Source organism: Sorex araneus, chromosome 8 (assembly GCF_027595985.1).
Source record: "Sorex araneus isolate mSorAra2 chromosome 8, mSorAra2.pri, whole genome shotgun sequence".
In the NCBI taxonomy this organism is placed as follows: domain Eukaryota; kingdom Metazoa; phylum Chordata; class Mammalia; order Eulipotyphla; family Soricidae; genus Sorex; species Sorex araneus.
The window spans coordinates 37,735,960-37,750,683 of record NC_073309.1 but is presented as its reverse complement, the minus strand read 5'-3'; the positions used below and the strand labels follow the sequence as shown (position 1 = coordinate 37,750,683).

General features: G+C 41.5%; 1 protein-coding gene across 2 annotated transcripts in view; it reads right to left on the bottom strand.

The window, feature by feature from the left end:
• Positions 1-14,724, bottom strand: part of DPY19L3 (dpy-19 like C-mannosyltransferase 3) — an 83,589-nt gene that overhangs the window by 42,291 nt on the left and 26,574 nt on the right. For both annotated transcript variants that reach the window (XM_055145266.1, XM_055145267.1), the window contains 4 exons: positions 9,879-10,000; positions 9,015-9,160; positions 5,934-6,057; positions 5,258-5,392 (listed from right to left, as the gene is read on the bottom strand). In XM_055145266.1, coding sequence (XP_055001241.1) covers positions 5,258-5,392; positions 5,934-6,057; positions 9,015-9,160; positions 9,879-10,000 — 527 coding nt within the window. The remainder of the gene's footprint in view (positions 1-5,257; positions 5,393-5,933; positions 6,058-9,014; positions 9,161-9,878; positions 10,001-14,724) is intronic.

The following is a 14,724-nucleotide window of genomic DNA, read 5'->3' as shown; positions in this document are numbered from 1 at the left end:
TTTATCATTTCCTTTGGGCTGGAGCGATAGCACAGCGGTTGGGTGTTCACTTTTCACACGGCCGACCCAAGTTTGATTCCTCCACCCCCTCGGAGAGCCTGGCAAGCTACTGAATGTATTGAGCCCGAGAGGCGGAGCCTGGCAAGCTACCCCTGGCGTATTGGATATGCCAAAAACAGTAACAATAAGTCTCTCAATGAGAGACGTTACTGGTGCCCGCTCGAGCAAATCAATGAGCAACGGGATGACAGTGACAGTGACAGACAGTATCATTTCCTTTCTCTGTTAAGAACTTCCTTTAGTCACAGTTACCCTTTGCACCAGAAGTACTCCTCCTGGGCACTGATGAAGTTGGCGCTGTACTCAAAGTGTGCCCCTTGGGCACAGCAGGGTGAATGTGCACATTTTATACACAGTATGTACTGGGCATAAGGAAAAGGAACCATGTCACACTATAAAGCTGTCTAAAAGTTAGATATATACTGCCAGTGGGAAGTTTTAGACACCTAACAGTCTATGATCTCCTGACATCTAGTCATAAAGAACAACATTTGAACAGAAAGCTTCACTCCATAAATCAATTCTGAAGAAAGGAAGAAAAACTTGTCTGCTTCTTGGCTGTCCAGCCAAAAATACTGGAAAAACACCATTGACGGGTGCAAAACTTACACCCCCATCCCCCAATCAGGCTTCTATCCTGGTATCTTCTCTGAAAAGTATCATACTTCTGAGACGCATAAATAATTTATCATTATCATTTACATTTATAACACGTGAAGATGACAATATCTGTGGAAATTATAATTCAAATTTTTACGTATAGTGGAACATTACAAATTGTGATTGTGATTGTGAGTGGAACATTAAGACATTTAATTACTTTTAGTCATAATCTTTACTTTCCAAGAAATCATATATTACATAGCCACAAAGAGACATAAAGTCTGAATGGCTGTAACCTGCGGCTGAGAAAAACGAAATGCAAGGGTCTGTTGGTCACAAAAGCCCAATTTTCCACATCTGTGAGTGTTTTGGTTTTCCCCCTCTTCCCTGGAGGAAATTTTTGCAGGGTAGAGAAGACCAGATTCATCATCCTTCAGCAGCATTCAGTACAGAGTCGAGATAGGTCTAATTCCCAGCACCACCAATGGTCCCCTGAGAACTGCCAAAACAACTACAAAGGGTAACCAAAGCCACTGATGATGCTTCTGGTCGCATCCATTTCCGAATCTGTATTACCTCTTCTGGACTAATGATTCTGGTCCTATGTGACATGATTAGGGAATCAGAGATTCCTGATAAGGCAACTATTGATAAGGAAACTAAGGTTCCGTGAAGTTAAAACCACCTGCCAAAATTTGAAGAGCTGATTATTTTTAGAGCTGATTTTCTAACTCGGAACGGTTTCATCCTAACACTGTTCTTCCTTCGATTTTGATACTGGCAACTGCTTATAGCAGCAATAGAGTTTTTAAAAAATCACCACCAGATTAGGCAGAGTGGGTGGGCAGTCAGTGACACAGGGAGGGGAAGAGCGTGTCCTGGGCAACTGGTGGTGGTAAGCTGAGATGACTGTGTACACCAACATCATAAATGTCAATATCACTGAAAACATACTGCCTCAACTATCACACATTTTAAAAGGAAATCTCTGTATCACTGTCATCCCGTTGTTCACTGATTAACTCGAGTGGGTGCCAGTAACGTCTCCATTAGTCCCAGGCCTGAGATTTTAGCAGCCTCTCCTTACTCATCTTTCCCAATGACTGGAGGCTCTTTCAGGGTCAGGGGAATGAGACCTGTTATTTTTACTGTTTTTGGCATATTGAATACGCCATGGGGACCTTGCCAGGCTCTGCCGTGCAGCGGGCAGGATACTCTCGGTAGCTTGCTGGGCTCTCCGAGAGGCATAGATATTTTTTCCCCCCTCTATAATTTGTTGCCTAATCCCTACCCATTTTCCATAAGTACCACATCATATTTGATGGGGTTTAGACAGTAGGCAACAAAAACCAAAACAAACAAACAAACAAACAAACAAACAAACAAGAGTATTTCCTCTAGCACTTCCTAACAGAAAGACTGGGAAATTAAGACACTGTATAGCTTTAGCAACTAAAAGTTCTAACCAAACGAAAGCTATGCAAGAATGACAGTTGAAAAAAAGTTTAAAACTGAAAATGAACTCTATTAGCTATATAGTTTCTCTCTGTGTGCTAAGAGCACCTTTCATTCTCTAATTGTGCTTATTTTCTTATTTTGGGGCCATAGTGAGTGGCGCTTGGCAGATATTTCTGGTACAGGGCCAGGGGTGATGGTACTTGGGAAGTTTACACAGTTGCAGGGACTGAACTCTGCAGGCAAAGCCCGTGTCCCTATCCTTTGAGAGAGGAATCTTCCCAGTCCTGTTTTCTAACTTTAAAATTAATGTTTATTATAGAAAACTCAAACAGGGACTGGAGCGATAGCACAGCGGGTAGAGTGTTTGCCTTGCACGCGGCTGACCTGGGTTCTATTCCCAGCATCCCATATGGTCCCCTGAGCACCGCCAGGGGTAATTCCTGAGTGCAGAGCTAGGAGTAATAACCCCTGTGCATCGCCGGGTATGACCCAAAAAGCAAAAAAAAAAAAAAAAGAAAATTCAAACAATCCAAAGAATACATAGAACATCCGTCCTGTAGCAGACTGCTAATAATTTATCTTTCCATCACCTTTGTTCACTTATTTTTTACTTTTTAGAAGAGGGGCATCAATCACTACATAATACTGCATGACGCGATGTGCCATATTATTTAATAAGACTCCCCTTTAATTTTTAACAACTGTGGTTGGTCCAGCTAGTCTTAATACAGTACAAATTTTAAGAGCAGATTATGCACAATACAGTACTACTATAATGAAATTCTTTTTTTTAATTATTATTTTCTTAGGGTAAATTTCCAGAGGTGGAAGTAAAGGTGAAAGGGTAAAGACATTTTTAGGCTTTTGATGTCTACTGCAAAACTTCCCTTCAGAAAAATGCTAAGCACCTATACTCCTAAGAGCAGCATGTGAGTGATCACTGCACCACAGAAACTCCAGATCTGGCCTCCTGCCCCTCCCTTCCTCTCCACCCCCCATACCCTTTAATATTTGCTTTTATTTGATTCACGTGTTTGCTTTTTTTGAGGGGGGGAGCACAAAAAGCAGTCCACAGGGCCTACTCCAGGACCTGCACTCATGCCTCTCAGATGGGGGCAGGCATTGTCCCTCCACCTGACCCCTAAAAACTCCAGTGCCCGCCAACTTCCAGAACCCAATGAGAAGTGCGGGTATGCGGGTTCAGTGATGACAAACTCCAGGCCTCCAGGGATAGGGGATGGGCTGGTTCTTCTCATCCCCCCCTCACCCCGTCCCCATGGGACTCTGGAGGTCATGCCCACAAACTGTCTCTGGTTGCTACTTAAGCTCCTAATGACCATGATGGAGAGACACACAAAAGAATCTCCGAACAGAGCAACTTGGTACAGAGATTTTTCCAGACTCTAACAATTTTAGAATTCCAGGAGCATCTTGTGCTATTCATAACACGCAATACAAAAGAAAGTATGGGGAAGATTGTCTGCCACAGAGGCAGGGGGAGGGGTGGGATGGGGGGCAGATACTGGGGACCTTGGTGGTGGGAGATGTACACTGGTGGAGGGCTGGGTGATCGATCATTGTGTGACTGAAACTCAAACAAGAAAGCTTTGTAACTGTATCTCATGAAGATTAGAAAATAATAATAAAAATAGCACTGTAGCACTGTCATCCCATTGTCCACTGATTTGCTTGAGCGGGCACCAGTAACGTCTCCATTATGAGACTTGTTACTGTTTTTGGCATACTGAATACACCACGGGTAGCTTGCCAGGCTCTGCCATGCGGGCGGGATATTCTCAGTAGCTTTCCAGGTTCTCCGAGAGGGACGGAGGAATTGAACCTGGGTCAGCCACGTGCAAGGCAAATGTCCTACCCACTGTGCATTGCTCCAAATAAAAATACTAAAATAAAATTAACATTCTGAATTTAAAAAAAAGGTGGAGTTCAGGCCCAATTCAATCAGCTTAATCAATGGCTGAATAAATAGCAGTACCCCTACATGAAAAAAAACAAATCACTCCTGGCAGTGCTTATGAAACACCACATGGAATGAATATCAGGTCGGCTGCATGTTGGGCAAGCACTCGACCCGCTGTTCTAAGGCTCTAGCCCTCTGTATTTGCTTCCTTTATCCTATTTTGCCTTCCTCTCTTTATTCCCTCACATTCCATCCAAATTCTACTCTCCTCCAGCCCAGCTCTAGTTTCTTTCTTCTGTAAGATCTTGTTGTTTAAGCAGAAGTTCCATTTACTAGCATTGTATTTGTACGACAAACAGCTATCTTGTCACTAGCTACTGGCTGTCTGGTCCCCCCCACCCCAAGCTAGATGGCAAAGTTCCCCTGAATAGAACAAGGTCTTTCCTCTGTATCTTTCTCACAGTGTCTACTCTGACAGCTTGGTGGGCAATGTTATGTATTGCTATTTGGACAGCTGCTACAGATCACTGTCTCTCTTTTATATGGAGTGAGTGTAACTTTTTCGGATAAGACTATATTGCGGCACAACCTGGAGATAATAGTTTATTATACCCCCCAAATACTAAATGTACTTAAAAAAATACTTAATATAGGATACTAATTGAACATTTAAAAGCTTATGCAAAATATTAAAACACAGTTCTGCATATAAAGAAAATCCAGGCAGTTAACTTGGAGCAGTCCACATCTGGGAGATAAACAAGAGCTTCCTCATAACTAATTCATTTCCTATGAAGTCTCTGTCCAGTCAACGGGCATATTCCATCCTGGTTAAGCATCAATTCTAAATGTTACCAATTACACAAAAAAGTTGTTGCAGACCCACTGAGTTCCTTGAAGAAAATAAAGAGGCGATACCTTTTTAAAGAACTGGTCTATTTTATCATTTTAAATCATCTCTAGAAGGGACAACTTGACGTGGACATGTGTGCTCCACATAAAGTCATTTCTTAAGATTTAAAATAAACAACTTGAAATAAGCAGGATGAATGTGAGAATGGTCAAAGGAGGCTGCATACATTTCTAGCTCCATTGACCACGACACATTCACATTCGATTCGACTTTATCAAAAAGCATGTGCATATTTTGAGCTCAGCCGATGACACAAAACCCGACACAGCAGCCCTCTCAAATGAGAAAAAGAAAACAAAGCCTACCTTCACCGCTGGCAGCATGTCCAAAGAGTCCAGTATGAATAGCACTAATGCCTGCATCAGCATCATAAATTGATTAAATTGCCATGTCAGACTAAAGAGAAAAGTTGATATGAAAATGGCAAGAAGTGTCAGCCTCTGTAAAAAAGAAAGCCTTTGTGTAATTTACATGTCTCTAGTAATAAAAAGCCTTGCAGACAAGTTTTCTCAAGAGCAGCCAATATCTCTATAAACCAAACAGAAAAACCATAAACTGTTGCTTTGAAACCCCTTGCATTTGTTATTTAAACTCTAAATATACCAAAGTGACACTTCGCATATAAATATTCATATACGGTATGTGTATTCCACACTATTATGGAAGCGATAATGCACCAAATCACATCTCCAGAGCCATGGCTTAAAAATTCTGACAGTTTTTGCAGAAATTGTGTGTGGGTTTGCTGCAACTATTTAAGGGCAGATTATGTACAGTACATTTTTTAACATCAAATATGAAAACATTTTCTTCGCAAAGTAGAAAAAAGCTCAGAAAAAGAAAACTTAATTTAACTCAAGTTAAAAAATCGGCCGTAGAATGAGAACTATTCGCATGCACTGGGACACCATATACATTTTCTGGAAATTCTCTGATAAAATTGGAGATTAAAAATATGCATAAAGTCTGATAAAAACTTACTTCAGAAAAAGGTTGTAATTTTGGCCTCAGGAAATATGTAATTGCTGCGATCTGAATTGCAAAAAACGGCAGTGCCCAATTCTCCCTCAAGGGGATGGTAAACTCAACTCTGGTCGTATCTATTCTGCACAAAAGAAAACACAAGTGGTCAAAGTGATCATTTCAGTGTAATCTCCTCAAAGATTTCCTAAACATAAAAGACATATGACACTAAGTGTATTCAGATTCTGATGACTGAATCACAATAATAACTTTTCCTTATCATCATATGAGGATATATATATAAAACTGGTATTGAGAGAATTTTGTTACAAAAGTGACAATAAGGACAAGTTTCCATTAGTGAGATCCCCATCCGCAGGTATGCAGTCAGCTAAGCGGTAGAGCCAGGATGCAAAGCCTTAATAGCATGATTTATCAAGCACAGATATTCATGTTAAACTGCCTAATTACCTCTAACTTCATTAGTCAACTAGTAATGCTTTTGCATTTTCTGTTGTATTTCTGTAGTGCTTTATACTTGTGCCTTAACTTTGTCACTGGTCATAACATAAAGTTATTGGGCTAAAGTAGAGAGAAAGAGTAAGAAGGAAATTGGGGCTGGAGGGATAGCACAGCGGGTAGGGCATTTGCCTTGCACGAGGCTGACCTGGGTTCGATTTCCAGAATCCCATAGGGTCCTCCGAGCACTGCCAGGAGTAACTTCTGAGTACATGAGCCAGGAGTAACCCCTGTGCATTGCCGGGTGTGACCCAAAAAGCAAAAAAAAAAAAAAAAAAAAAAAAAAGGAAATTGTCTGCAATAGAGGCAGTGGCTGGGGTGGGGCAGGGAGGGAGGCAGGGAGGCAAGAGGGATACTGGGGACATTGGTGGTGGAAAATGTGCACTGGTGGAGGGATGGGTTTTCGATCACTGTATGACTGAAACTCAATCATGAAAGCTTTGTAACTGTATCTCATGGTGATTCAATTAAAAAAAAAGGAAAAAAGTTATTGGGCTATGATATGATTCAATAGTAAAGCACTTAATTCACTTTTGAGCGAGACCCTAGGTTTGATCCCTAGCACAACAGGAGAATTAAAAAAGGAGCTTACTGGCTCACTAGAATGTGAACTTGGGGCAATACAGTGCTCATCATGGTGACAAACACCACGTACAAATGGTATAGCCAGCACCAAGAATCACCCCTGCACACACCAAATACTCAATATATGAATTCTGTTTAGTCTTAATAAGAAAAATAAATTTGACTTTCATTTAGGCTTAGAAGGAAAAACAAACCAGATTAAAATGTTAAATGTTTAATGGACTGGAGATCAAACTTTGCACAGAGGGTCTGTAATCGGGGCCAGAGTGTACAATGGGGAGGGTGTTTGCCTTGTTTGTGGCTGACCTGGGTTCAATCCTCGGCATCCTATCTGGTCCCCTGAGGATTGTTAGGAGAGATTCCTGAGTACAGAGCCCGGAGTAACTCCTGAGCTTCACTTGGTGTGACTCAAAATGCCAAAAAAAAAAAAAAAAAAAAAACCCCAAAAAAAGGTCTGTAATCAATCCTAGCATAACATGGTCTCCTGAACACTGCTGAGAGCAACCCCCAAGTACAATGCCTGAAGTGACCTCTGAGCACAGCTGGGTTGTAGCCCAAGTTAAGCAAGCAAAATAAAAGGAGCCACCGTGAACACAGGGATCTCACATTCTGTATTTGATTTGTGTATGTACATGAGTTTATATACACTTACATAAAATTTTATGAAATATATTATTTAACCTTTCAGCTTCAATTTTCTTATCGCAAATATTATAATATTAATAGAATCTACACTATAGAGATGCTGAAAAAATTATATATATACATATATATATATGCATAGGAGCTGGAGCTACATAGTGCAGAGGGTAAAGCATTTGCCTTGCACCTGGTGGACCTGGGTTCAATCCCTGGCACCCCATATTGGCCCTCAAAGCCAGTCAGAAGTTACCCCTGCATTCAGAGCCAGGAATAAGCTCTGAGCACTGCCAGATGTGCCCCCTCCGAAAAAACTAACAAAAAGGACGCATGTAAAAAATTTTTTAAAGGGGCAAAAGAAATAGTACAGCAGGGAGGGCGCTTGCCTCATCAGGAATAACCCCTAAGCATCACAGGGCGTGGCCCTCAAAAACAAACAAAAAGAATTTTTACAGTGCTTGTTAAATAGTAAACACTCAACAGGATTAGAATAAGAAGTAATTTACAGGGTGAAGGAGACGGGCTAAGGGCCAGTGCAAAGCCTGTAATTCAGTGTTGCCCGAGCCCACCGGGAGGACGCAACACACAGAGAGGAGGCCCTGAGCAAAGCAAAAAAGGGAACTTACTTAGGATTCTGTAACAAAATCATTATCAGAACTGGTACTCAAGTCTTTAAGATAGCTACTGAAAAAATGGATGTTGCCACTGTAGGCCACACAATGTCTATCTTAAGAATGTATTTTCTGGGGCTGGAGCGATAGCACAGCGGGTAGAGTGTTTGCCTTGCACGTGGCCGACCCGGGTTCGAATCCCAGCATCCCATATGGTCCCCTGAGCACCGCCAGGAGTAATTCCTGAGTGTAGAACCAGGAGTAACCCCTGTGCATTGCTGGGTGTGACCCAAAAAGAAAAAAAAAAGAATATATTTTCTAAATACCGTGAGTCTCTGGTATTTAGAAATTAATAATAGATATCAATAATGTAGGAACTTCCTTCCATTTTTTCCAGTGTTTTATGATTTGCTAATTATAAGCTGGAATCTTATTAAGATCTATAGCAAAGACATTATTATTACATGTCTTTAAGAGATGAAATATGTGACCGGAGAAATACGGATCAAACAGCAAACTGGGAACAGAATTGAGATTAAAAATAATTCTCCTGACTCCCAACCCAACGTTCTGTTTGTTTGCTGAAAATATACATAATAAGGACTTAGTTAACACTATTAGGTAAACCAAAGAAAAACAGCTCCTCTACAAAGAAAGACAGAATACTTTTCTTGGAAGTAGAAGTGAAGTCATTTCATTATACTTGCACTTTAGAATGGGAGAAAGGCTACTGACTCCAACTCACCTGTTGGTGACATACCAGAAAGCTGCTAATAACCCTGACAGCCACGTACCACTCAGGAGCCAACTGGTCACATACAGTGCTGTGACATAGATTGCTTGGAGTCCAAACAAAGTATATATATAAAAATAAACAGGCTCTAAATATTCCTGCGAATGGGAACAAAAAAACACTAATAAACTTTCTCATCGCCACTTAAAAAAAAAAGAACATGAAGTTTAGTATTTACTCCTTTCCATGTAAAAGTGTGCTAAACATACTGTTCTCTACCAAGATATAGAAAGGAAGTCTCTTGAGAACTCTGGCTGTGGTCTTTACTCTAGACAAGTTTCCCACCCAACTTTGTCCAGTTTTACCTTATTCACATGAGAAGCGATTACTGTGATTTACGAATTTTTCATTTTTTAAAAAAAATTTCAAAAACAGAGGTATTGTCTCTTTGTAAAATAAAATATTTACTAGCCTCTGGACTGCATACAACTAAGCAAGGAAGCACAGAAATATGTGTAGTATTTGTAATACACATACATCTGTAACATCCTACACAAATAAAAAGCAAAGATCACAACATATACAGAAAAGTTCGAATATTTCTATTTTTTTAGTAATACATAATTTTTAATAACCAAGTCTCCATAAGCAAAATTTGCTTTTTGATAAGCAAAATCTCAACATTATTCTAGTTCTATCATGCTAAGATGGGGAGCCCAAGTTGATCATCACAATAATTTTTCCCAAAGTCAGTAAGAATATTTCTATTTTTGTGCCAAGCATTTGAAGATGAGAATAACATGCAAACGGAAACTTAACATAGCATAGATTCTTTCTTCTTAGATTAACAAGTCAATGTCACAGGGTCCAACATACCTGAATGGGTAGAACTCTATATAAAACACTGAGGAAAACCTCCTGATAAATATTCATTCGCTGAAGGAGGTTGATTGTCTTCATAGATTCGGTTTTGTTATCATATATCAAGCCATGAAAACCTAAGGTTGATATTTTTAAAAATCAGGAAAATAATTACAATCATTTATTCATTCATTCAAATCTATTCCTACCATCGTTAGCGAAGTGCCAGTGACTGAGCGAGGTAAGAGGGATGTAATAAGGACAAGAAGACTGACCTGCAAAGAACTAATCCGAGTACTTTTGTGAACCCAGTGAAAAAATAATGGCGTGTTTCTACAGAAACTTGGGCTGTGGCATTTCCCAGCCCGACTAGCAGAGGCTCCTAGGGAAGAGAACCTAGGCCGTCCCAGATCACCACTCTGGGAGGGTCTGGCCACGAGAACTGCTCTAACATACATGTTCCTACCAGCAGACTTTCTCTTGGCCATGTTAACGGCATGTTCCAAACAGCAGCAGATGGATAACAAGGGCAAGAAACTGTCACACGGTGAGAATGCTCTGATGAGGTCACACAAGGAGAGCGCAGAAGAAAATCAGCACACAGTCCTGAAACGCAGGGGCCAAAGCCCACCCTCGTCCCTACAAGAAGAACGGGCTGAAATCACATAGATACACCCTCTCACTGAGCCAGTATGAGAAAGTTCAGGAAGTTTGACAATGTCGCTGAAGCTGTTAAGTCAGGTGGGCTCTCAGACCCGGTAATGGCTCGGTGGCTGGGCAGGTATGACAACTTGAGACTGAACCCTGGCACTGCCACTGTGACAACCCCCCAACCCCAGCATCACAAGTATGTGACCTCTGCTGTGCCCCATCAAAGCTGTGATTTCTAGGCGTCTCGACGATGGTAAAAGGGCAGAGGAACTAGATCAGCTTGAAAAATTACGAAAACTGACACTGGAGATGATCTCCCACAAATCCCCAGCACTGACCCGTAAGCAAAGAGCTGGAAACAGCCACGGCCAAGTTTGGCCCCAAACCATCTCCACCTCCTAAAAAAAGTGGGGACACTGAGGGGTAGGGGTGCAAGAGGGCAGTCCCCTCAGCAAAATCACTCTTTGACCTGGGCAGCACATGCCTAGGAATCACTCCCAGGCGGACTGGCAAAACAGGAAATAATACAAGGACATTCTGTGACCTCTCAAACAGCCAAGATCAGAAATGACCCAAATGTCCATCAGCAGGAGGTTTTCTGGACTAAATCCCTCTCTACAGCTACGCCTGTCAGAAACTGTCTATAAGGAGATGGCAGAGGCTTAAGGGAGCTTACAAGGTCGGCTTTGGCTGACGGTGCTGGAATCCTCACCAGCAGGGTAACAGGCAGGAGAGAGTTTCATTGCTCTTTCCCCACACACATACCCCAAAGAAAGGCCATGAGAGGACACTGCAAGGGAAGTGGCTGTTCGCAAGCCAGGAAGAAGGGCTTCACAGCAGCGGTACTGATAGCATCTGACCGTGAGCTTCTGGCTCATACGGCAAGCGTGTGCGATGCCACGCATGCGCCATTCAGCTGGGACAGCCTCAGTGGTCTAATACAGATGTGCTAAGGACCGTGGGTGTCCCTTCCCAGACTCACGTGTTGCAGCGCCAACCACAACACATGGGTATTTGAAAAGAGACTTTGGGAGGTGACGAAGGATTGAAGGAGGCCGTGACAGGGACGATTAGGACCCTTAGAAAAGATCCCGGTGAGCTGCTTTAGTCTCTGTATTCAGAGAAGGCACCTCTCTGCAACCGAAGCACAGCTCCTAGCAGAAACCAGCCGTGCTGGCACTCTGCTCTCGGTGAACATGTGCCTTTACAAAAAGCCACTCAAGGCTGGGATAGTCCATCACCGCCTGAGCAAAGTGGGAGGAGGTCGTTTGAGAAATGATGGCTGTCTTTTCAAAGGATCGGTATGTAACAGCGGGGAGAGGACTACTTTGAGCCCTACTGTAAGGTGATCAGAGATTTCTGTTGAGAAAAGCAAAATCAAAAAGTCAATACAGTAGGTGGAGGCTTCGAGCAAGCAACAGGGAGATTCAAGCGTAGAGATACTTGCTCATATGGAAGACATGAACCCCGCACGCCAGATGGTCCCTCTGGTCCCCGGAGCCAGCCAGGACAGATCCCTGAGCACAGAGCCAGAAGCAAGCCTGAGCACAGCCAAGTGTGGCACAAAAACAAATGAAAAAATATTAACCCAAAGCACAAATCATGAATTAATAAAAAATGTCTTCCTGAAAAAGCAAAACAGCCAAAAAAACCAGAAAACAAATCAGGATAGAGCAAGAATGAAGGTCGACTTCTCTGAAGATCCCTGTTCCATCGTTTTGACGTGGAAATCATGCAAACATTCTTCTAAATATAAATTTTCTTTAAAAGTCACTAACCAAAAGCACACAAAAAGAAATAAACCTATCAAATTGGCGATTTGGTCAGAAATCTTTCCAATAACTCAAAAACAGGGAATATGGTTATGCATCCCCCATGGGTTATATCCTAAAGCACAAAAAAGAAACACAGAGACAGCTTGGGCTGTTTTCAGGTCCCCACATTGTTAGTAGCAATATTATTTAAACAGCAGCTTTATTTAACAGCAGTTTTATCTAAATAGCCGCGTAAAACAAATGATAATATTAACATCACGATAGCTAATATTTCCAACAGAAGATGAGATAAAAATATAAAATAAGAAACACAAGACCTTGAATCCTAACTTTGAATTGAAAAAATAACTATATTCATACAAGGTTTACTTGCTTGCTCTGGAAACAAGGACCAAACTAATAGCAACAAATATCCATGGCACCCAGGTCATGGGCTCTAAATATCCACTAGGAGCAGCAACCATGGGAAAATGATTGATACTAGGTCAGAGGTAGAAAACACACCCATGGCCTTGAAATGACCACAAAGAGTCATGTTAAAAAAAAAAAGACACCAAAATGACAAACATCCCATTGACCAAAGGTGAGAAATTTGGAGTATCAGCAAAACAGTGCAAAATATTAACTGAGTTAAAATTTTATGAGTTCATGGTATATCAAAAGCAAAAATTGAGGACTAGAGTGATAGCACAGCAAGTTGGGTGTTTCCCTTGCCTGCAGCTGACTTGAGGTCAATCACCAGCATCCCATAGGGTTCCCTGTGCCAGCCAGGAGTGATTCCTGAGTGCAGAGCCAGGAGTAACTTCTGAGAATCTCCAGTGTGCTCTCCCCTCCCCCCCAAAAAATACCCAACCCCAAATGAAAAAGCAAAATCCTTCTAGTAACACCATGCTGCATTATAACACTATCCAGGTGTTACAACAGATTCAGGTATTATTTATAATGATAACAAATTCAGGTATACATCATGGAAAATCAACACGTGCAGACACATTAAGGTCACAGACAATTCCCCACTCCCATGCCTCTGACCTGTTGTCCTGATTTACTACTCCATTTCCCCCCTTCCCTTTTGGTGTCTGTAATTAATCTCTTGGAGTTCAGAAATTCATTAACATCTTTAGAGCCCTCCAAGAAGGCAATTCCTTTTAAAAATAGTAAGGGAAAGTCCCAGCAGCTGCTAGCTCCCACACTGCAAAATTGCCACCACGCCTCAGGCCGGACTTCACTGTCTTGAGACAGAGCCTCACCTCACCCAGAAATTAACCTGCTGAAAATTCAGGTCTGCAGGTCTCTGTGATTTCAATCTCCAGCCTTTCTCTTGTTGGGATGAGCTCCTTCAGCCCGTACCTCCCTGGACCTCCGGAAGCCCAATGCCGAGACCAGTTAAAAATTTAACTCCAACTACTGTACCACCCAGTTCGAGTCTGGACTTCCTGGAATGCCTGGATGCAAAAGTGGCTGCACAAGATCTCCAAAACTCTACAACACTGATAATCCAGTCATAGCACATAGAAGGCAACCAATCCTGACTAACCAAACAGTAACACAGAAGGCTTAAACTGTAACAACATCTCAGTAATCCCTCATACAAGGTCTTCATGTCTCCATGGTGAGATGCAACAATTTACATGGATTTTCTTCTAAGGAAATATTTTTTGATCCTTCTGTTAGCAATTTATAGATAACAATTAATATAAAATAAATTACTGTGGGCCTGCTATGGGAGCAGGCTTGAGGGGTGCTTGGGAAAATTGGAGACAGTGGTGGAGGGAAGGTAAGACTGGTGGTGAGATTGGTGGACAAAATAGCAAGGGCTGGTGAGATAGTATCGTAGGTAAGATACTTACCTTGCACATGGCCAACCCAGGTTCAAACCCTGGCATTGCACATTTTCCCCTGGGCACCACTAGGAAGGAACCCTTAACACAAAGCCCTGGGCACAGTTGGATGTTGCCCAAAAACAAAACAAAATTAGTAAGGGGACTAGATCAATATTTATCCCATCTTTAGGAACTGAAATTCTGTGTTACTAAGTTGCTCATGAGAAAACTTTTCTCTTAGGGATAAAATGGTGGATGGATAAGGTCGCATCATTTCACAATTCCTTATTATGCCATGAACAGATTTAGGAATGAGCAGAATTGCTAAATCAGTAGGTGAAAGGCTACTGAGAACTTAATAATGGATAAATGAGAAAATAATTTTTTCTAAGTATCACTGTGAATTTGAGACTGATCTCTTTCAATTCTTTCAAATCATTTGTTAAACTTTTTTTTTTTAAAGAAAACATCAAACACACAAAAAGGTAGAATCATGAAAAGGTAAAAATCCATTGATTTCCATGTTATCTATCCTTCAGATACTACTAATCTGTAAGTATTTGCCATAATTTTTTCTTATAAGTTTTGGTTTAAAACATTGTCTAGGGGCTG